Source organism: Electrophorus electricus, chromosome 3 (genome assembly GCF_013358815.1).
Source record: "Electrophorus electricus isolate fEleEle1 chromosome 3, fEleEle1.pri, whole genome shotgun sequence".
Classification (NCBI taxonomy): Eukaryota; Metazoa; Chordata; class Actinopteri; order Gymnotiformes; family Gymnotidae; genus Electrophorus; species Electrophorus electricus.
Window position 1 is genome coordinate 28513788 of NC_049537.1, and position 25931 is coordinate 28539718.

The following is a 25931-nucleotide window of genomic DNA, read 5'->3' on the forward strand; positions in this document are numbered from 1 at the left end:
ATTCCACTCATGGTTAAAATCTCTTTGGGTGCCTTATTTGATCTTATTGTGATTTATTCTTGAATGGCTCAGTATGTACACACGTATGCAGACATCCTTTCCGAAATACCTATACCTGTATGTAGCAATTTCTGTGTGTGCAGGTAAGTGTATCCCATAAATGTGGGATTTCACTTAACTGTGTTTGCAGACACAACGAACAAAAGCTTTTAGTGAAGGGAGAGCTCTGAGAAGTTAGTCAGTGGTTAATGTGTGACCACATTTACTACAGAGTTCCCACCAGCCGTCTAGCACTCAGGCCTCCGTGTCCTGTGGCTGTCTCAGCTGAACTAGAGTAACAACAGTTCCCTTAACAGATCTGGGGGAGGGGGGGTGTCTTTCCATTTCTTATTCTGTTCAGATGTCCTGTTCCGTGACACAATAACCTAACTAAAGGTGAACAGAAAAGAATAATTAAATACCTTGACCTGACTGTGACATGATCCCAATCATTTTTGATACAAAGCAAGGCAAGTTTTTATTTATTTGTTTTCTAATAAATTACACAAAACTGGGATTCATGTTTGTAATGTGTGATGCACCAACCTGAACTAATGGATCATCCATCATCAATATCTGTTTGCAAACCCATTACAGTATTAGTCAGTGTACACTGTATACCTCATAACTACATAAACAGTGCTGGTAAACAGGCCTCCAGAGAAGCCTTGTGTGTTAGTGGATCAGGCTAGTCCTTCATGACAAGCCAGCCGTCTCTCATATATATGACTGTCAAAGACGAGGGTTAGGAAGAGTGATGGAGAGACTGCCGAAGACCAAGAGAAGCATTGGTGTTTCAATAAAGAAAACAGAAAATAGACAGACAGGCACAGAGACAGACTATGCACAAATTAACCGTTTAACTATTAACCAACAACAGTTTTTTAAGCAATATAAAAAAGTATAGTAAAAGAAAAATAGGCTACACATATCAGTGATCTCATGGGGGCATGTTAACATGTGCAATCAACCATAGATCCCTACAGCTCAAGACGGATGACGAGGTTGTGTGTAAAATATACCTGTAATATACCTGAAATATAGCAGTAGTACTAGTACAAGTACGATGTAGTAGACTTGCAAAGCAAACCACCAGAAGCATTGGGAGATGCAGGACAACAACCTCTGCACGCCACGTTAGTAGGGAGAAAATGCCATGTATTACCACATCCCATACAGAACTACCATTACCATGAAGCATGTTTTGTACTGGGTCACTGACACTGGTCCACTGTGGATATTACATTTTAACCCTGATGGTTAATGAGCATCAGCACAGCTATGTGGTTGTAGAAAGGGAAGCACACGAATGAGCACTCAAGTGTACTAAAGAACTCACTCAGAACTTCACATAGACATGAATGTTCACTGGACTGGCATCCAGTACTGTGTGCATATGTGCTTGTGTGTGTGCGCGCGCGTGTGCATGTTCTGGTGAAGTGTTCCCACTTTTCTTCTCCTCCACCTCCATCACTTTCTTCTTCCACTCGTCAAAGGTGGGGATGTCCTCTTTGCTGGGGACAGGGGGGTCCGTCCCTGCTTCAGAGTCAGCTGCCTACAAACAGGACGGCACAGGTCACTTAAGAGACACTCATTGTCCAGGAGGACAGACGTGCCGGGAGGAAGAGTGCTCATGGCTTCCAAGCTGGAGACAAGCAACTCTTAAATCATATTAGACTCACATACACACTCACAAAGGAAGTGCACTGGATGCATGGCTTTTATCCGGGAGATTTTCTGATGCTATTGCAATGCATGTACACTTGTTTCGAGATGTGAAGCATCTAAACACATTTATACTTCACACTTTTATTATAATTTCGAAGTTGTCCATCTCTGGTTAATTAATTAATGATGCTGTGCTGTTGAGGATAGGACACCATGTTAACAAACTGCATTCCACTCTCAATGACTGTGGCAGAGAAGCAGGTACGCATACCTACCACAGCCATTACAGTGTGTGTGTGTGTGTGTGTGTGTGTGTGTGTGTGTGTGTGTGTGTGTGCACGCGTGTCCTCCAGCAGTGTGGCATCACCTGTAGAAAACTGAGACCAACCTTTTCACTTTGTGTACAATGAAGTACAAGGAAGAGAGGCCAAGAGAAGGGAGGCTAGAAGCATGGACATCTGCCCAGTGATATACAGCAAAATCTCACCAGGAAATTCTGGGGCTAATACTTGCCAAAAACGTTCCCCATCAGGAAGGCACATGATAGTCTGATGTTTTAAATTCTATCATTCCCTTTCCCTAATACACTGAGTGCTTGATATGCCCATTATCATGTGCATGCACGTCTGTGTGTGTATACACACACACACGTGCATGCACATCTGTGTATACACACACACACACACACACACACACACACACGTCTGCGCGCGCACACACACACGTCTGCGCGCACACACACACACGTCTGCGCACACACACGTCTGTGCGCACACACACGTCTGTGCGCACACACACACACACACACGTCTGTGCACACACACACACGTCTGTGCACACACACACGTCTGTGCACACACACACGTCTGTGCACACACACACACACACACATCTGTGCACACACACACACGCACACACACACACACACGTCTGCGCGCACACACACACACGTCTGCGCGCACACACGTCTGCGCGCACACACGTCTGCGCACACACACACGTCTGCGCACACACACACGTCTGCGCGCACACACACGTCTGCGCGCACACACACGTCTGCGCACACACACACGTCTGCGCACACACACACACGTCTGTGCGCACACACACTTCTGTGCGCACACACACACACACGTCTGTGCACACACACACACGTCTGTGCACACACACACACGTCTGTGCACACACACACACGTCTGTGCACACACACACACACACACACGTCTGTGCACACACACACACACGTCTGTGCACACACACACACGTCTGTGCACACACACACGTCTGTGCACACACACACGTCTGTGCACACACACACACACACACACACGTCTGTGCACAGACACACACGTCTGTGCACACACACACACACACGTCTGCGCGCACGCACGTCTGCGCACACGCACGCACGTCTGCGCGCACACACACGCACGCCTGCGCGCACACACACGCACGCACGTCTGCGCGCACACACACGCACGCCTGTGCCTACACACACGCACACACGTCTGTGCATACACGCACGCACGCACGTCTGTGCACACACATGCACGTCTGTGCACACACACGCACGTCTGTGCATACACACGCACGCACGTCTGTGCATACACACGCACGCACGTCTGTGCATACACACACGCACGCACGTCTGTGCATACACACACGCACGCACGTCTGTGCATACACACACGCACGCACGTGCATACACACACGCACGTCTGCGTACGCACACACGCACGTCTGCGTACGCACACACACACGTCTGCGCACACACACACGTCTGCGCACACACACACGTCTGTGCGCACACACACGTCTGTGCGCACACACACTTCTGTGCGCACACACACACACACGTCTGTGCACACACACACACGTCTGTGCACACACACACACGTCTGTGCACACACACACACGTCTGTGCACACACACACACACACACGTCTGTGCACACACACACACACGTCTGTGCACACACACACACGTCTGTGCACACACACACACGTCTGTGCACACACACACGTCTGTGCACACACACACACACACACACACGTCTGTGCACAGACACACACGTCTGTGCACACACACACACACACGTCTGCGCGCACGCACGTCTGCGCACACGCACGCACGTCTGCGCGCACACACACGCACGCCTGCGCGCACACACACGCACGCACGTCTGCGCGCACACACACGCACGCCTGTGCCTACACACACGCACACACGTCTGTGCATACACGCACGCACGCACGTCTGTGCACACACATGCACGTCTGTGCACACACACGCACGTCTGTGCATACACACGCACGCACGTCTGTGCATACACACGCACGCACGTCTGTGCATACACACACGCACGCACGTCTGTGCATACACACACGCACGCACGTGCATACACACACGCACGCACGTGCATACACACACGCACGTCTGCGTACGCACACACGCACGTCTGCGTACGCACACACATGCACGTCTGCGCGCGCACACGCACGTCTGTGCACGCGCACACGCACGTCTGTGCACGCGCACACGCACACGCACGTCTGTGCATACACACGCAAGTGTGCGCGCGCACGCACGTCTGCGCACACACACACACGTCTGTGCACACACACACACACACACACACGTCTGTGCGCACACACACGTCTGTGCGCACACACACGTCTGTGCGCACACACACACACACACACCTGTGCACACACACACACACACGTCTGTGCACACACACACACACACACGTCTGTGCACACACACACACACACACACACACGTCTGTGCACACACACACACACACACACACTTCTGTGCGCACACACACACACACGTCTGTGCACACACACACACGTCTGTGCACACACACACACGTCTGTGCACACACACACACGTCTGTGCACACACACACACGTCTGTGCACACACACACACGTCTGTGCACACACACACACGTCTGTGCACACACACACGTCTGTGCACACACACACGTCTGTGCACACACACACACACACACACACGTCTGTGCACAGACACACACGTCTGTGCACACACACACACACACACGTCTGCGCGCACGCACGTCTGCGCACACGCACGCACGTCTGCGCACACACACGCACGTCTGCGCGCACACACACGCACGCCTGCGCGCACACACACGCACGCACGTCTGCGCGCACACACACGCACGCCTGTGCCTACACACACGCACACACGTCTGTGCATACACGCACGCACGCACGTCTGTGCACACACATGCACGTCTGTGCACACACACGCACGTCTGTGCATACACACGCACGCACGTCTGTGCATACACACGCACGCACGTCTGTGCATACACACGCACGCACGTCTGTGCATACACACACGCACGCACGTCTGTGCATACACACACGCACGCACGTGCATACACACACGCACGTCTGCGTACGCACACACGCACGTCTGCGTACGCACACACATGCACGTCTGCGCGCGCACACGCACGTCTGTGCACGCGCACACGCACGTCTGTGCACGCGCACACGCACACGCACGTCTGTGCATACACACGCAAGTGTGCGCGCGCACGCACGTCTGCGCACACACACACACGTCTGTGCACACACACACACACACACACACGTCTGTGCGCACACACACGTCTGTGCGCACACACACGTCTGTGCGCACACACACACACACACACGTCTGTGCACACACACACACACACGTCTGTGCACACACACACACACACACACGTCTGTGCACACACACACACACACACACACGTCTGTGCACACACACACACACACACACACGTCTGTGCACACACACACACACACACGTCTGTGCACACACACACACGTCTGTGCACACACACACACGTCTGTGCATACACACACGTCTGTGCACACACACACACGTCTGCGCGCACGCACGTCTGCGCACACGCACGCACGTCTGCGCACACACACGCACGCACGTCTGCGCGCACACACACACGCACGCACGTCTGCGCGCACACACACGCACGCACGTCTGCGCGCACACACACGCACGCACGTCTGCGCGCGCACGCACGTCTGTGCATACACACACGCACGCACGTCTGTGCATACACACACGCACGCACGTCTGTGCATACACACACGCACGCACGTCTGTGCATACACACACGCACGCACGTCTGTGCATACACACACACGCACGCACGTCTGTGCATACACACACACGCACGCACGTCTGTGCATACACACACACGCACGCACGTCTGTGCACACACACGCACGTCTGTGCACACACACGCACGCACGTCTGTGCATACACACGCACGCACGTCTGTGCATACACACGCACGCACGTGCATACACACACGCACGCACGTCTGTGCATACACACACGCACGCACGTGCATACACACACGCACGTCTGCGTACGCACACACGCGCGCGTCTGTGCACGCGCGCGTCTGTGCACACGCACACGCACGTCTGTGCATAAACACGCACACGCACGCCTGCGCACGCACGCACACGCACACGTCTGCGTACACACACGCACACGTCTGCGTACACACACACACGTCTGCGTACACACACACGCACACGTCTGCGTACACACACACACACACACACACACACGTCTGCGTACACACACACACACACACGTCTGCGTACACACACACACACACACACACACACGTCTGCGTACACACACACACACACACACACACGTCTGCGTACACACACACACACACACACACACGTCTGCGTACACACACACGTCTGCGTACACACACACACGTCTGCGTACACACACACACACACACACGTCTGCGTACACACACACACACACACACGTCTGCGTACACACACACACACACACACACGTCTGCGTACACACACACACACACACACACGTCTGCGTACACACACACACACACACGTCTGCGTACACACACACACACACACACGTCTGCGTACACACACACACACACACACGTCTGCGTACACACACACACACACACGTCTGCGTACACACACACACACACACGTCTGCGTACACACACACACACACACACACGTCTGCGTACACACACACACACACACGTCTGCGTACACACACACACACACGTCTGCGTACACACACACACACACACACACGTCTGCGTACACACACACACACACACACACGTCTGCGTACACACACACACACACACGTCTGCGTACACACACACACACGTCTGCGTACACACACACACGTCTGCGTACACACACACACACACACACGTCTGCGTACACACACACACACACACACACACGTCTGCGTACACACACACACACACACACGTCTGCGTACACACACACACACGTCTGCGTACACACACACACACGTCTGCGTACACACACACACACACACACACACGTCTGCGTACACACACACACACGTCTGTGTACACACACACACACACACGTCTGTGTACACACACACACACACACACACACACACACACACACAAACACACACCTGCTGGTCTTCTGTGGGGTGTGAGGTGTTGACTGTCTGCTCCAGCTCCATGAGGTCCAGCTCAGGTGAGTCCGGAGAGGTGATCAGGTCAGCACTGGTCCCTGTGACCTGAGTATCCACTGGTTCCACCTCCACACTACAGAGTAGGACAGCCAGGGTATCAGAGGGGGAGAGGTTGGGGTGTCATTAACAAACGTGCCCATTCCTGAGAAACCTCATTTTGATTTGACACAGTTTCTCAGTGCCAGAATAGGGCAGCAGATGACAGAGGCGTGTTGGGCGTCTACCGTCTCCTTGCAGCCTGGTTATCTCGCAGTTATCCCATTACCTGGCTGTTATGAGGTAATGAGCAGGTAAGTGGCAGAGAGCCAGCGTATGCTCAGTACTCACCTGCTGAGGGCGGCGCCAGGGGCAAGGGCCTGACTGGAGAGGGCCACGGAGCCCAGCTCACACTGACTGGCACTAGAGTTCTTTAGTGGGGCACCAGGACTGGCAATCTCTAATGCACTGAGGGGAAAAAAAAAAATCAGACGCCATTTACCAGGGAGAGAGAGAGAGAGAGGGCATGCAAGTGAGAGAGGGTGGGAGGGAGAGAAGGAGAGAGAGAGCGAGAGAGAGAAAACCTATGCTGGGTCCAGACAGATCTTTCGCGTGGACTGCAGGTTGATACGCAAGTCCTGGAGATGACTGCTGCAGTCAGAGCAAATAAGGTTTGGTGGATGTTGCCCTATCACAGAGTGAGCACAGGAATGAAGGATCCAGGTCTGATGCCTGGGTCTGATGCCTGGGTCTGATGCACTGGTGCATTTCAGAGAGCATGCGCAGCCCTGAAGTCCAGCCAGGACACAAGCCATGAGGAACAGTGCAAAGTGCAGGTCCCATCACAGACTGGAACGCAGCTGAAAAGCCCTGATCGAAGTACATTAGGAAACCCAGAAATGAATGGACATATTGAATGAACGAACACACACACGGACAGGCCGTCACCAAGCGGAGGACTGAAACAGAGGACTGAAAGGAAATTCATGGATGAAATGGGTGAATACCTACTACGGACGTTCTCTGGAAACATACCATCAGAGAGAGCAAATAAGCAGACTCCAGGCAGGAAGCAGTAATCAAAGCAACTAAATTCATAATATGACAACACGTCAAGCCAATTCAACAAAGCCAATTCTCCCGTGTGTTCTCAGTCCTTGGTCTCGGTCTGGCTTGGCTATCCTCACCTGGAGGGGCCATCAGTCGCGGTGTCTGAGGTAGCTGAGGCTGGGCCTGGGGCAGGGTGTGGAGCTGAGTCAGGGGCGGAGTCAGGCTCGGCCATGACGGTGGCGTCGACGTTGGGGTCTGACTGTGGCTCATCGCGGAGTTCAGTGGAAGGGGCAGTAAGAGCAGCAGACTCCACCTTGTCCAGGGAAGGCATGGCCTGGAGAATCTCCGCCTCTGTCTGGAGCAGAGGCGGAGCCTGGGTTTGTGCGGGGTCGAGCGCTAGCTGTTCCGGGTCAGGATGGGGCTCTGGTTCAGAGACGGGTTGCCCTGACTCTGTATGAATGCTTTCCAACAGCTCCTCTACAACGTTCACAGTCTACCAAAGAGAGAGACACAGCTCAGCAATCACAGGCTGCACAACAAAAACAGGACCAATGAAGACAAACGCAGGGATGAGACGTCAGGCACAAATACAAAAGTTTCAGAAATCCAGCCGACCACAGGACAACACCGCGTAAGCGGCGAGACGCAGTGGTGGCGTTCAGGCACCTGCGCATGTCGGGATTCGTCCGGGACGTCTGCTGACGGCTGCTCTTCCATCTCTGCCCCGACACTGGACAGCAGCAGCGCGGCTCGCTCCTCCTCGACCTGCTGGTGGAGTCGAGATGGGTTAAAAGCGCAGCGCACACACCCACACCCACACACCCACCCACAAACACCCACACCTACCAGCTATGCTAAGGAGTTTGAGGGATGATCTAAGCATAGACCCTGTAGGGGCCACGTTGCCAGTTGTGAGAGGGATATTGTAGCACAAGATATACTTTATTTAGAATATGAAGTCATCTGTTTGGAAACTTTATAGCTTATAGTATACCAACCCTTCCAGTGAGTGGACAGTACAGGTATAAGATGCTGTAGATAAACTAAAATAGATTATAAAAAAAGTATATGACATCAGCATCAAGACTTCCCTACAAGCTTTGCGCACCTTTACATTACATCCTTTAAAGCCAAGTTAGAAATTATGCTGTGTGGGTGTGTTTAAGAAGGCACGAGAGAGAGACAAACAGAGTGAGAGAGAGAAAGAAAGTGAGAGAAAACCAGAAAGCAAGCAAGAAAGAAATGATGAGAGAGTGCAAGAGAAAAAGAAAAAGTGACAGAGCGAGCGAGCAAGAGAGAGGGAGGTGGCCTTTAAAAGGCAAACAACTGCCACGCTGGTTTAGTTTAGCCGGCAAACATGCTACTACAATCCGCTCTTAAATGCCCCAAATTTTCTAAACTGACCTAATATAGTCCAACACTAACCGCTTCTGCTAAGACCAGCCTCTTTAAAGCAACCACAGGAAACACTGGTTTAAAAACAAACAAACAAACAAAACAAAAACAAAACAAACAAAAAAAACACTGGCTAGTCAGTCTTTAACCCTGAGAAATGCAGACAACAGCGCCTGCATACATGAAAAGGTTAAATATTTTTAGTGCCATCACTATCTTTAGTGGGGATGAGACGGGACACTGCAGCCTTTAGTGTGGGTGACGATACAGAATGAACCTGGTGACAGTCAAGCAGGAGCCAGTTCTTAAACATGGGGTTTAGACGACATACAGAGACACAAGGCACTGAGATGACGCTTACCCTGAGAGAGTAGGTATTTCCACGGTAAACCCTCACTGCCCTCTCTCACTACTAACTACATGACTAAACAGAACAGAGGCACAGAGAGGTTTCAAAACTGACTTGGTTCTTTTAAATAAAAAGACATTCAGAAGAGAGGCGTGGTTTGCACTATGACGACGCTGACATTTCATTCCTATTTCTCACTTAGCAGTAGTTACATTTATAGCAAGCATACAGCTCAAGTGTGGGTTCTAAGGATCGGGCTGACTTGTTTTTGTGGCCATACATCACCTTCTCGTGAGCCCTCGCCTCCACTGCCGTCTGAGGGCCGCCATCCCGTGCAGCGAGACCCGAACCTGGAGAGGACTGCTCTGAACACCAGACATGACGACGGAGGGACCTGCGGCAGGTACGCAGGAGAGACTTATTAGTGCACCAACAAAGTTCAGAAGCTGCAGCAACCACAAATGTAAAAATACGCACGCACAAAAAATTAATGCAATAATACAAAATTAAATGACGTCTGTGCAATTCATTGATCAGTTGCAAAGCATGTGTGCCAGTCCAACCTACAGCACAAACCCCTCCCTCCACAACCCTTCCCCCACCATGGTGGCAGTAAATCTTGGTCACTGTGAGCAAACAGATTCCTTGGGGCAGACGGTCCCTTCAGGTGCTGCCTTGGGGCGAGGCATGGTGGAATTTGAACAGCTCTATTGAACGAGAAGCTTCAGAATGAGATTAGACGAGATCAGCGAGTCTACAACTCACTGCTCATCCAGGGTACCACCAAATCTCCACAGCCCTGAACAGTGTTGTCATAACAAAAACCTTGAGATTTAGAGGCAGGAGAAGGCTTTCCTTTAATGCATGCCTCTCAGTCCCACCCCAGTAACATAACACTGTATTAAACAGATAACATCAAACCACATAGTACCAGAATCCCAAAAAACACTGACAAAAGTGCTTTTTTGTTTGTTTGTTGGTTGTGTACAGGTTTCTGTGGTGTTAAAACAACAGGAGAGAGACGTTGCCGGTATCACTCAAGCTAGGACTAACTGGTGTGATGCTCTAATCATGTAATACTGATTATATTATCATGAGCGCCAAACTGCCAGAGGTATGGTCAGAGAGACGGAGTCGTAGAGTCTGGCAGGCCAGTGAAGCCCTTTACACACGTCTGCTTGGTCTCCCAACAGCTACTACATCAAATCTGCTCGTACAGTCAGTACAGTGCTGAAAGTATGGGTTTCACTTCCTTATTCAGGCCTCCACTGCCCAACTCAAATACCATTCAGAGTTTTGGAGAAATAAGAATGAAATCAAGACTTCTGGTCAGCTACGGTGTATGGTCTTCTCAGTACATGAGTCAGTGTTTGCAGGCCTTGCTTTGGAAACCAGAAGTTGCAGCTGAAAGCAGCAGCTTTCCTGTTAACTCTAAATTAGGCCAAATTAATGCAAATCAAATGTCCCACATATATGAGGCAAAATAGTAAAAGGGGGGACAACACAGTGAACAGCTCAGGGTGCAGCTGACCTTACAGGTTGAGTAGCTGCTTCACCATCACAATCCCAGCACCACAGTGTGTGGGGCACAAGGGTGAGAACACAACTCTTCCACCAAGCACCATCAGAGTATCTTTAAAAAGCATCACATGGCTGTCGACAACAGCTGGACTTGTTATTGTGACACACACACACACACACAAAACTGAGAACTTCACCTTGAAACCTGGCCTGATACCTGCACAAACGGAAGCAGGTGTAACATGCTGTCAGCACCCAAGTTTATATAGAGAACACACAGTCACTGGGTGAAAAACATCAGACAATTCAACTGTAACCCCCACTTTATTATACCAGAGCTGTAAAATTACTCCCCTAAAAGTCTCAACAGTTTCACGTTAAATGGTTGTGATATAATCCCTGTTCTTCATTTTTAGATTCCATGTGTTGCTCATGCTTGGATGCTCGTCTGCAACAAGGACCGTGCCAACAAATGATCCGCTCAGAGAAATGTGACACCATCCATACACAGCTCTTCCAACATGGTCCCATGGGTTAGCCGAGGCAAAAACTATAATTAGTGCTCCAACTTTGAGCCATTTGCCACCTCAGATGGCACACGGTTCACCGGAAGACCAGGAGGTCACACTTACCTGGTGCCCTTAGGATGCCCAGACCAAAGGCCTGTTCCTTTGTCAACAAGGTTAAAGGACAGTTCAGAAAGAAATTTTTTTTTAAATCACTAGTGTGACATTGACTAAAAGTAGCCTGGAGAGCATTCCTTTGTTTTCTTGTTTCTTGTTGTCTGTAGAACTCTACAGTCTATAGTTGTCATTACACCAACATCCCCCATCAGCAAAACCTCATTATAACTCCATTATTCAAAACATTTCATGTATGTAGTAAACATGATACACACTTCCTCACTGCTGAAATTGTACTGTTTGTGTTTGTACTATTTTAATATTTGTTTACTTTTAAACTACATAGACTAAATGCATTTTAACTCAGAAATATTCCATTTTAATTTAAAAAGCAACAGTTTTGAAAATGCATATGGATAGCCTGTGGATTGCACAGTGACATGTTTATCGCTACATCAGTGCTACAAAGCACTGAGAAGTGTAATGAAGCAGAGGAGACTTGGTACAGTTTGCGTTTTCCACAGCCCTGCTCCTGAGGAACTGGCGTCCTGCACAGCTGAGAGTTGATGGACTTTATAAGGTCGAGAATATCAGAGACATATCAAACAAAAATGTTTTAATATCAATTTGTTCAGACTTGTTCCGTTGTTTACGGCAAACTGTACAGAACAGGTGCACGGTAACAGACACAGTTTAGACTAGCTTAGACTGTGACTGCTTACGATGGAATTAAATAATAACTATTAAGTATTACTATTAATTATTTTTTCTGGCAATTTGTGGATTGGACAAATTCTTTGTTCCAAAAGTATATGGACATGCTCATGTGATTATGTGGCATGTCACATCATACCTTGAGTAACTAGTAATACTAGTACTAGTAACTAGTAATAGATGGGTTGAGCTACCAGAAGTTCAAAAGAGGCAAGGAACTGAACTATCCAGATCAGCACCCACCCACACTGGACTTGACAGTGTGTCAGTACAAGCCGGGATCATCATGACTTACAGGAAAGTGTAACATTAATCGGTGACAAAAAATTATCGTGGATTTTTTTACATGCAGCAAAAATATTTCGTAACAGAGAATCAGAAAAAAAATAAAAATAAAAAAATAATACAATTCAAGAGAGTAAATGCATGTACATGCTGTACTTTTTGCAGTATAAGCATTGAATACTACAATTACATGCAACAACTAAAACCTCCTTATAATTCTGTTTTAACTGGAGGGACAAAAAACAAAACCAAATCAGAGTTCACATCCCTCTTCTGAAAATCAGCCTACCACACAGGCCTTCCTTTCTCCATGAGAGAACAAAGCATGTCGCACAACGACTACATGCCGATTAACCGTGGAACTCTGAGCACTGCCTAAACTATGTGGGTTGAGAGGATTGTGTCTTCTTCTAGACACTGCCAGCTATCCCCCTACTCAGGGACAGGACTGAACCCAAGGCCATTTGGGACAGCAGACTCCCAGGCTCTTCTGTCCAATTCCTGTGGCGAGATCCAAGGTGACAGCCTGCAAATCTGGGCTTCTGTTGCTTGTCTTGCAGATGAGGTGCTTGCGGGAAACTGGCGGGAGTTAATCGTTGCCTGCGCAGCGCAGTAGCCCAGCCAGAAGTGAAGTCTCGCTGGAGCACCAGCAAAGGGCCAACTCAGACCACCCATTTGTAAAACTGCTTTGTGACATCTGTCGTAAAAAGCATTATATAAATAAATTTCATTTGATTGTGTGGTTGGTGGGTTTTAAAGACGTTTTGCCCTAAACCATAATATGTTATGAGAATGATAGTGCTTCGTCTGTGAGTGAGGTCGGTTTCACAACCACTTCAAAACTTTACAATTCCACACAAAAAAGGTGCTGCGAAACTTTTATAGCAAGCAAAAGAAGCTTGTTTGGTTCCCCTTGGCACAGACACAGACAGAATCGCCTTTCGTTTTTCAGGGACGTGCATCGAGTGCTTTAGTGAACACCAGTTCTCCATATTCATTATTGACACTGGTGTGTGGTTTCCATTGCATCCATATTTAATGGAGCAGTCAGCTGTGGGGACCAGGGCCGATGCATCAGGCACTGAAGGCAGGTTACCTGGGCAGAATCTACTGCTGCGTGGCAGGTAGTGTGAGAGAAAATGGTCTACAATGATAAACAATGAAGGAGAGACATCAATTAGCTAGTGAGCTATTGAATATGACAGATGACCTGATCTTGTGCCAGGATTCGTGCCAGGGTTCATTCTTTTGGGCTGCCTAGCCGAGTGGCTCCATGGAGTTCCAGCAGCCGCTTAGACAACATAAAGATTTGCTTTTCGTTTTTTTTCTCCCCCTGTTCAGAGCACCAGAGCCACTACAAGACCAGTTCTACAGCTTCCAAACCCCAGGGCAAACATCACACTTCATGATCAAAGGCTTTTACTGTACATCTAAAACTGACACAGCACTTAAAATCCCATTTTGAAAAGGAGCCAATAACGTCACAGCACTAGTCAGTAACGCATTACTGTATTATCTACTCAATACTATGCAGTAAATGTACAATGCAATATCTATGCAGTTCTGTATTATCTATGTACGCATTATGCAGTACTGTATTATCTATACAAAAATCTTAGAAGGCTCTATTTGATTTAAAGCAGAAAAATTTAACCACTGTGGTGCCATTTCAGCAAAATGAATGTTTAGTTATTTTGATAAAACCAAACACACCATATAATCATCATAAATACTAAGAACAGATATGAGATGACCAATATGTAATAGAAATATGGTCCATCAGATAGTATTGGCTATAGAAACACAGGTTCTGATGTTTTTTAACTGATCATAAATTTCTCTTGTGAGACAAGAGTCTAAAAATAAAAACACAAGCTACAAATATCACAATATTTTACAGAAACAAACAAAGAAATCCATAGGCCACAATTCCAAACACCAGGAAGTTATTGCTCATCACACATTTAAATGCTAGGAAGAAGAAGAAAAACAAAAAACAAAAAAAACAAACATGAGTCTACGACGATGACAAGATCCCACCTAAAGGTCTACCACATTTCCCTATATATGAACACTGGAATAAAACAGATCCTGTTCAGATACTAATTAGACCAATTATATCTAGGCCAGATAAAATGCCATTGTGATATATACATGCTTTTTTTCTGCATATCCCAGCTTCTTTTTGGACTTTTTTGGAAGCTGGGGTCAGAGTGCAGGGTCAGCCATTGTACTGCACCCCCAAGGCCGAGAGGTTAAGGGCACTGCTCACGGGCCCCAACAGTGGTTGCATGGCAGGGCCAGGATTCAACCCACAATCTTCCACAACTGATAGCCCAAAAGTCCTACCCACCGGGCTACCACTGCCCATTCAACAGGTATTAGAATGTATTAGACTGGAGCCTGTAATTGTGGGATCAGGCTTGTTTAAGACAGCTCTATTACCCCATTCCTCAGTTAGGGAGGAGACCAAAGAACAAGTTCATGGTGATGGTGCATTTGCTCACCATCCAATATTGGGTACCAGTCACAGCCCTTTTCCACCAATAAGGAACGGGTTCCGTTCTGGTTAGCGTACCATTCCGGTTCACACTTTTGGGAACTTTGGAGCTATTCCAAGAACTGGCCCATATTTGCACAAATTTTTATTGGAACCAAGGATGTGTCATCAACGGAGGGTGTGGTACAGTGCACAACTGAAGCAAACAGTCGGAACAAGATAGCTGAGCGCATAGATTACCTGCAATCATTTGTGCTGTTGGTACAGATGTTTTTTTTTTAAATTAAAAACAGTTAGCTTGGATTGGTGATGAGATGGACAATAGTAACAGAAAAAAAAACAGATTTTAAATGTTAATATAACAATATTAAATATATTATTAATAAACCTAGCCTACATGCAGTGTTAACGTAATCAACTTGCGTTGGTGTAACTGAATTCAGAGCCCTAGTCATCTGATTTGCTGGTCTGTTAGCATGTCATTGAGCACAACATGGCAAATCATGTCATCGTCCAGCTGCTCTGCGCACCAACCTTAATACTCCAACTCAACATCCCCCACATGTCATCACGGTCCATGCTAAAGAAACTACTATTTTATGGTCCCAGCTGGCAACAAATCTTTCGTGTTACGGAATCTAATTATTCTGGTGGAAATACCCCAAACGGTTCAAAATTAGGTGCGCGAACTGCAATGGTTTGGTTCCTCATTGGTGGAAAAGGGCCATCTTAGCATTCAAGAAGGTACCAAGGGTTCTTTCCAACAGGTGATTAAACCAGAGTCGCAGTTCTGTTTTTCAATGAATGCACGGATGATCTCATGTACTGAGGCAAACGCAAAGCCTTATCTGATCTTTCAGGTTCCAGAAGTTCAGGTCCCATTAAACATGCAGTATGACATCACAGGACATCCAGCTACGCACAATCTGTGCCATCAGATGAACATAAACTCTTGAATTAGGAGCTCTGTTTAAGTCTTAAGTCTTCAATCTCGTTACATATAATTGAGAGTTCTTGTATTAATTATCTGTTAACAGCAACATACAGAAAAAGGACAAAGCTTTGCCTTTGATTTCAAACTCTCTCGGTTCTGCAGTCAACCATGTTCCTAGATGATGTCACTACAGGTGCGACTAATGTTTGCGTTGAGGAACACGGAACAGATGGACTAGTGGAAAATATTATTTAAGCTGTTCTTAGGAGTGCCATATCTGTAAACAATTCCAAGGGCAAAGAACATCACCCACCAGCTGAGCTCAAAGAGATATCTGTGGTGCTATGCAACAGAGGCTGGAGGGCCCACGCAACACTACTGCCAGTCCAGACGCAGGGACATGGGTAATACTGCATGCTTCCTTATTACATTTCCATTTCCAGGGTAACTTCACTTTAAATCTAAATGTAGTCTTTTGGTGCTGCAAGAAAATCTTTGAGATTGATTTCTGATTTTGAGTCAGCAATGCAGCACGAGTCTGTAGCCCTGACTAATGAGGGAATCTAGCCTTAAATGCCCGTGATTTTTGGCCTTTACACTTCTAAAAAGTCAGTGATCCTCATTAACTTTCCAAACCACTATAGGGCTTGTTTACATCAACCACAGAGACGTCTCTTCCAGCTCCAGTGACAGAGGTCCTGTGGTCAGCAGCTCTGCAAGTGAAGGACGAGCTGCCCTGCTGTGCGCATGCTGTGCCGTGACGCACTTTAACGATCATCTCTCCCTGCATTATTCAAGAGACCCTGAGTCAAGCCTTCGAACTGCGCTGCTGGTTCACGGAATGTATGCAAAAGCCTGGAAAGTACGCAAAAGAGAACAGAACAACAGAGAGCACCTGCACTGGCGAGCAGTCACTAAACGTCCAGATATACTTTACATATACATTCATGGAATTTAGTTGACGATTTTAACCAAAGCAACTTACAATTATGACTGAGTGCAACTTGAGCAATTGAGAGTTAATGGCCTTGCTTAGGGGCGCAACAGCGGTGGGGCTTGAACCAGCAACCTTCCGATTACAAGTCGAGCACCTTAACAACAGCGCACTTCAAATGCACGTGGCCTGAACTGGCCCAAAAAGGAGCACGCCATCAAGTGCAAGAACAAAAGCTGCTGACGTTCAACTCAGGCAGCGACCACATGCAGCAAAGGCTAGGCTTTAAATAGCACTGAGACGCAGTTTCTGCCACTCTTCATCCTGCCCCACAAACACAAACACACGCAGCAATGAGAAATGGCAGCACTGACCCAGTGTGAACATCAGCTGCATTTTGAAGTGATAGAAGCTCTGACTGTTTTCAAATCAGTGTGGATTCGGAAGTTGTGTGCAAGACTGAGATGCACTGAAGATGTTATGAGAGAGAGAGCGAGAGAGAGAGAGAGAGAACAAAAAGACAATGCAGATAAAGAAAAGCCAGAGACAGCTCCAAACCAAGCCAGGAGGCTTGCCGGGGTTCTGGAGACATGTACAGAGCCACGTGGCTGAGGGGACGAACAGCGGCGCTGACAGGAACACAGCCAGCACTCTGGTAGAAAAGAAGGCCACTGCCCAGGATGGATCAAAGCACTACGTCACTGGCTCGGAGCAGGAAAGGGATGTAGGCTGGGGCAGCCTGCACCCACTGCGCTGGGAGATCCGGAGCCAGCACACAGGAATCAAATCCCACTCACCTGACATAAACCTTCCATGCAGCATCCCTGGGGTGTGGGGTGGAGTGGCTGCGAGTTATAGAGTCAGTGACATGTTGGCCGATGTGAGTTTCAGACTCAGTGTACCTTCAGTGTACCTTGGCTGAAAGTTGAGATCACAGGTGTAGAAAACGAAAGCCTAACGTCTCACGACGATGATGTTGAGAGGGCTGGGTGACACGTCGACGGCGCCAAGACCAGAGTCAACGATAAGTTCAGAATGGAGTAAAATGAAATTGATGAAAAACAGAAGAGGAAAAATGAGACTATTTACAAACTACAGCCGTTGGAAGATGATTTCAGTGTGAGCAGGGTTGAATTCCCAGAGCACAGGGCTGGAAGGGAGAGGGAGACATTTTTCACCCTTACACAGCCTCCAGAGGAAACTCACCACTGCAGGTGCAGCAGTAGCATGAGCTGTTATAGCCACCTCAGGAGCATCACCGTGCGTGAGCACATCTCCCTTCCCACATTAAGGCTCAACCACACAGCTAATCACAATTCAACGCATCATCTTCACATAGTGTCATTAGAGCACAACTGTAGAATGGATTCAGGCAGTGGCTGAAATCAAAAAGATGCCGTCCTGTACTTCGGCCTGGCTCCCATGACAGAGTTTACCTCTGTGATGTCACAGGGACATGAATATACCCTGAGCTAAACAGGAAGGTCAGAGGTGAAAGCAGGGTTCACAGGCTGAGAGGTGGCACCCTGGTAACGGCATAAACATCGAGAAAGAACACCAGAACACTGATTCATGCACTAGTCCAACAGAGTTCTCCTTTATGGGCAATACTTAGCCAGAAGCTTTAAAAGGTTTAATAGAACAGAGGAAGAATCCCAGTCCTCTTATCCTTCAAAAACAGGAGTAAGACAATTTCATGTTCAACTCATCAGTCCTGTGGGTTTCCAAAACAACCACTGTTCAATCGGAGGCTGAGGCAAATGTTTAGCTGTTGCCATTGGATACCCAAGAAAGGGGATGCAATAACCATTAACAACCTTTCTTTCAATCTACAGGATGCTCTGTGGGAATTATTGAAAATTACACAACAATTGCTAACAATTACTTTTTAATTTAAATGTTTTTTTAAACAAACTTATCTACTAACTTGCATCACCTAGAATGCTTTTCCTTCATTTTTTTCCTTCAGTGCTTTAATACCCGTTCTTATATTTACCGTTGGGATTATTGTGTGACTGCCAGTCCACTCGCTATCTAGGCTGCCAACTCTGTATGGAGAAGGTCACCAGACTAGCCCATAACTTTCATGTTAAGGCTAATTACAGGCACTCAGCCGGAAGTGGTGAAAGCAGGATCACATAACCTCTAATGCCAGGTCAGTATCAATAACGGTCATCAGACTACACCTTCTGATGTTTAGGACTCAGAACATCCTGAATGGAACCCATTAGGTTCTGGCAGAAGGAGGTTAAGTACATTTATTAGTGGCCTGATGGGTGTGGACGCTAGCTAAACAGTATCAGCCCGTGAATAAAGCACTCAAAGCAAAGTACAAAAGGAAATAACTACAAGAGAGAAGATACAGGTAGCAGCAGCCACATTTGATCTGGAAATGACGCAGGTCTGTGACGTAGCGAACAACAAGTGTAAGTGAACCAAAAAGCCACACTGGTCAGTATGGGAAAAGAAAAAAAACTCTGGAAAAGGTCGCATTTAGGACTTTCAAAATGATTTCGGCTTAATGTTACTTCAGCTTAATAATTACATTGATTTGCAAAGATCGCGCCTTTTATAGAGCTGTTAAGAGAACCTTCATTTTCTAATGAAACTTCACAGAAATTTTGGACAACCAGAAATTTCTAAATAAAAGTTCCTAATATGAGCTTGATGATAATGCGATACCTGCTCTACCCAATTTATGCTACCGTGCCTGAATCACAGCCAAGATGTGTGGTGTCTCAAATCCATTTTTAACCAGGCATGAGCATAAATGGAGCCGTAGGAGGAAGTTACATTACATGCCAGCAGGGATGTGTGGGGAATTTGTAGGACTGTGTGTGGCAACACCGTTCCTCCTCGTTAAACATGGGCAACAGCAGCAGACTGACAGACTGAAGTAGACGCCGTCGGGTCTAGTGAAAAGGATGATATGGATGAAGCCCTAACTGACAGCAAACACTAGTCATTTTCCCCAGACTGCACAGTTAACACATGACTACACGTACACACGTAATTTGTTGGAGTAGGAAGGTGTGTGAGGAATTCTCAGTAATCATAGCCTAGCACACATCTGCCTCAGCATGCATCACACACTTATACTCCAAATGCTTTAAAGAGAATAATTTAAGTAAAAATAAAGTGATAATAAATCAAGCTTTAATTAGGCCAACTATGTCCAAGCTCCTTAATGGTCACCCACCTCTTTATTTTGTTCTCTTCTATTCTTCATCTTTCATCCATCTCAGGCCAAACACAGGGAAATGCCAATATCAAAGCTAACCCAGTATGGGGGCATGATGTAGTGGCTGTCTGAATCTGGTCATACAGGCAGGTCCTGTGCAGAAAGCATTGCAGTGTCTGCTTGATGCCCCCCTCACCACAGAGTCCCACATGGTTGTTAGGAAATGGACAATGGAGTGTGGAGACAGCCACAGCTATTTGTAGTAAGTACACAAGTAAAAAAGAGGAAGATAGAGAGGCATTGAGGGGAAAATATTATATCTTGTCCTCTGTCCTCAGAAGAAAAGCTGCTTTGGTCAAGTTTCACCAAGTTAGCTAGCTATAGGCACAGATTGATTATCTCTAAGTGACCAAAGTTTTTGTCATGTTGAAATACAAATTAGAAATTTACTGGACGAAGGGATTGACAAAGATGCGTCTTATATGTAAATGTATATGAGCACACAGGCCATATTTTTGAATGAGACACAAGCAGGAAAAAAGTTGAACCTATTTGTGAATAAGCTAGGTCATGATACTCATGATGCTAGCTATTTACTTACAGCTTGCTAGTACATAACGGTATCTACACTAATATTATTTGCTTTCAATCAAAAAGCAAGTAACTTTAGTATAGATCAGGTTAATTTACTTTAACTAATCTATACTAGACAAAGTAAATTAAACTTGAGATAGCTTCCTCAAGCTAGCTTGAAGCCAGGATTCAGACAAAAGAAAAGGGGATAAAATAGCACAGCATGCATGACTGACTAGCTTCATACAGGTTGCGATCAGGCTTGTGATAAAACTGGCCCTCTTTTCAGTGCCAAATGCTGAGCGAAGCTTTGTTGACATTGTCCAAGGTTTGAGAAACTGTCAGGTGTGAAATGTGCAGAGCAAACTAATAACTTATCCGGGATCTTATTATTAAATAAGAACATCACCCTCTTTGAAGTTTTGTTCTTCACAATACCTGCCAAACTGTTTCAGTTTCAGTACAGGTCTGGGGTAGAATGCAGGCTGGTGTATGCAAATTTTAAAAGGCCAGAAATATTAACCGTAGCAAGTTTCAAGTTTGGTTTATTTGTCACATACATAGTCATACACAGTATAACTCGCAGTGAAATGGTTGACTAAGACCGTTATGTAACAGTCTAGAATTTTTGGAATTGGACCATTTTCGGACCACGCTTTGCTTGTGTGAACTTTACATTTGGAGGAGGTGAGGAGAGTTTGAGGTTCACTGTATATCAGTTATTTGTACCGAACTCTCCTTATTCAACTATGCCAAGGTAAATACGGTTTTCTATTCTATGGCACCTTTAACATGTAAATGACACTACAGACAGGAGCCTTTATGCTTCTTAAATAATCATCTATCTAACTAACTAAATACGTCAGTCAATGTAACACGCAAATGAGAATATTTCACTTGGTACCTGGTGACCCGAGACAGAGCACTTTATCAAAAGGTGGCAAAAACTAAAGAATGCAAATGTAACGGTTACACCAGAGACCAGGGTGAGCCACAAGCAAAGCAGGAATATGTCCTGTCCCACAGCAGGAAGAGAGTGCATGCCAAGGCTGAAATGAAACCAAGATAACACAGGGGAATCTGTATCACTTTACTGAACGAAACCAACACTGTGATAATTCATGCAATATTGTATGGACAGGACTACTGTTGTCATTGGATATTCTAAATGTGATTATATAATGAAATTGTAAAGAAAAAAAAAAGAAAAAAACTGTCATTCAATTGTGAAAATTAATATTAGGACAACAAAGGGGCCTAAAGGGGAAATATAGAGGGGAAAACAAACTCGCGGAGTTCTCGTGTGAGCCTGACGCACTTAAAGCACTGCATAACAGACAGGAGTTACACTTCACTTTCACTGATTGAAAAATGGAATGTAGGTCAAGCAGAAACAATCAAATAACACAACAACAACGGCGTGGTAATGGTTGCGGGGTTTTCATACTCCAACTCTGCTGCAGAGAGAGTGATCTGCACTCTAAAAGTCTGGGAATACTTTGGACTTTGGTCAAATTTGTGGAACCTAGAGTTCAAATTGTACACTATGTAAGATGTTTAAGGTACACTTAGCCTGCCAATCCAGCACTACCAACCTGAGGGCACATCTTAAAAATGAGCAAGATCTGATGTCCGACAGTCCACGCAAACAGCCATGTCTCGATTCATGCTGTACACTGCCCATCACAAGCTCACCGACTGCAGTAGAAGAAGGCCTGCATGAAGAAAGCACGTTCATATACAAGGACATGAGACCAATCAATATAGTTGATGGGACAGGCTTTAGACAGTTCTGTAAGGATTTGGGACTAGGATAATGTATCCCTAGCAGTTGATTTTTAATGATAAAAGCTTCAGAGCTATATAAACATAACACAAACACACATGGTAAATGAACAGACTTATTATACCTAAGACACTACAAGCTACAGGAAGCAGCTGCATGTATGAGCATCACGTGTGACCTTCTCTTCTGGGTGAATAACATCACTCCACTGAACACTGATACGAACCAGCAACGTGACAAAGCGCTGTGACATTTTGTTGCTCTGGCAAAAGCTCTGGGCTTATCGTCACAGTCAAGGTGCATACCACTGACTCAGGGTCCTGTAAGGGGGTATGTGGGTGGGTGTGTGTGTGTGTGTGACATCCCCTATTTAAAGAACACGTACACACACACACTCCTGAGAGAAGACCACATGAACAGCAAAGACTGCATGAACAGACAGATGATGGCGGTTTGCCCATGTCCACATATTGAGAAAGTTTCACTCTGAGGAAAACAACCCTCCCACCAAAAAGGTAGAACCTTTGCCTTCACTGTTCTCTCCAGGCCAACCCACCCCCACTCCATATCCTTCAGCTGAGACCAACCATCCCCCATGCCATACGCCTTTAAAGTGACTATGCAGTTTCTACATCACTCTACTGTTTATGTTAACCACTCTGGACTAAAAAGACTGAAAGCCATATGACAAAAGGACATCATCTTAAACTTAAGGGTTACAGTTATACAGCAGGTCCAAAAAACTATATTTAAGTCACAAACCGATGGAGGGATTCACATAAAGAAAGAGTGAAAACAGTGGAAAGGCCCTTGGCTAGTAAACACATTTCCTGCAGGACTACTGAGAAAAAAATTTAAATGTCTTTTTGCGAAGGCTACTTCTTTTGTTCCAGACCAGACAGCAACAACATAAGCAGCTGTCAGACAGCAGACTAACTAACGCAGGGATCCTGACTTTGTCGGCACAGTGGTGATCGTCTAACGTGGAATTACATCGCTACCTTAGTATTAGGCTGGGAATATTACTGCGCTAAAGGCATGAGATCGACATGCAAAGAGAAGTGCTTTTGTCACTCACCAACACAATCAAGGTCATGGTTCAATCCCCAGGTTACACACACACACACACACACACCAGCATGACTGTAAGTCCCTTAAAATAAGGCACATCAGATGGCCATCACAGCCTTTTGTAAATCAAATAGCGCTTTTCACTCTGCAGTTTATGTGCAATTGAGCAAAAGAGTTGCCTTGGATTTGGATTATAATGCAACACAGCTGAACATGGCTTCGCTGACAAACACACTGAGGTGGACATCTGCTCTAACTAGTCCCTCAGACAGCCCAGCCACTTGTGAGGGAGACACTTACTGGTCCTTACCAGGCTTCATCTCAGTCACTGCAAGGGTCAGGTAAGAAGTTGGAGAATGAAAACATGGACATAAACCCTTGTGCTGGGTTTCATCGTCAGGTCATGACTCTTCTCTCCACAGAGCCGTTGAGTAGTAGTTCATAACAGGACCAAATCACAAAGCCGGCCTCTGTTTATTATTAAATTCCTGCAAATAATTTGTCTTTGCAGCATGCCATTTAATTAGGCCTGTGTGTAAAGCGGTGGGGGGTTAGCTCCAGCACTGAAGGAGGGGACAGTACAGATAACATCATGCCAAACACAAGGCTCCTCTCTTAGACATAAGAGGTCACATATCAGATTCACACCGGTGGGTGAAAGACAAAGTGTGATTTGGCCTGAGTGAGCAGACAGAAAGTACAGGCCTTGAGCCTGAGTGAGCAGACAGACAAAGCACGGGCCTTGAGCCCGAGTAAGCGGATTTGTGCCAGAGCAACACTACACGCTGCTCATAACTGCAGGCTGTGTTTCTCTCCAGCTATCTTTTTCCTTTCCGGATTTCTCTCCTCTCTCTGCTTCAGCGTCTGAATCGAAAAGCAGATTACAGCTCTGAAAACTGGAAACAATTATGCCTTACAGTGAGCGAGAGAGGGAGAGAGAGAGGGAAAAGTGACAAAGTTGTATTCTATCTGAAAGGAGTGGGGCCTGTTTGGAGTGCTAGGAATTTCTGCTCATATTAGCAAAGTTGGAGACTGGAGTTGGAGGCCACGCTGCCCAGTACACTGCCTGCGGGACAAAGCACACCTTTGAGCAGATGAGGAGAGTTTGGCTTATGCCAACCTTTTCCTCGTCACTCTAAAAATAAGGATCATGTGCATGTCATTCCGTTAACGTTGGCTCTGTATTCTCAACACAGCAGTTTCAAACAGTGATTTTACAGACCAGAAATTATATGTTGTATGAAGTGTATTAAATAATAAAAATTGAAAGCATTTTAGACATTACAAAAATATTATTGAAGGAATAAAAAAATAATAATAATAATAATAATAAAAAAAGAGACCAAATGTGAATTCACAGCCCAGAAATACATTCAATACATACTTCATTATACTCATTCAAAACAAACCAAATGATGGCAAACAATAAATTCACCTTCACTCTGAGCACAGCCATATGACCACACATAACTCAGGCTTCAAATACAACTAGGACAGAGAGCCTGGAGATATGTGCTCAGAATACAAATGAATAAAGGGGGAGGCCATGCATGCGCTCTCGCTCTCGCGCTCGTGCTCGTGCTCTCCCTCTCGCTCTCTCTCGCTCGCTCGCTCTCTCTCTCTCAGATGTAAACAGAATACCAAAAAAACCTTAATGGACCCACTAACAAAAGTTTCAGTAAAGTAATCTGTGTTAGGGTAAAACACAAATTAATCTGTTATTTTATACAGTTATATATAAAATAACCTGTCA

General features: G+C 46.5%; 1 protein-coding gene across 4 annotated transcripts in view; it reads right to left on the reverse strand.

The window, feature by feature from the left end:
• Nucleotides 1–25931, reverse strand: part of suco (SUN domain containing ossification factor) — a 40409-nt gene that overhangs the window by 12454 nt on the left and 2024 nt on the right. For 3 of the 4 annotated variants that reach the window (XM_027026000.2, XM_027025999.2, XM_027025998.2), the window contains exons 2-7: nt 10342–10450; nt 8979–9077; nt 8450–8805; nt 7614–7730; nt 7224–7359; nt 1489–1594 (exon numbers count right to left, since the gene is read on the reverse strand). In XM_027026000.2, the coding sequence (XP_026881801.2) occupies nt 1489–1594; nt 7224–7359; nt 7614–7730; nt 8450–8805; nt 8979–9077; nt 10342–10450 (923 nt within the window). The remainder of the gene's footprint in view (nt 1–1488; nt 1595–7223; nt 7360–7613; nt 7731–8449; nt 8806–8978; nt 9078–10341; nt 10451–25931) is intronic. The other variant, XM_027026001.2, reaches the window with a different exon arrangement.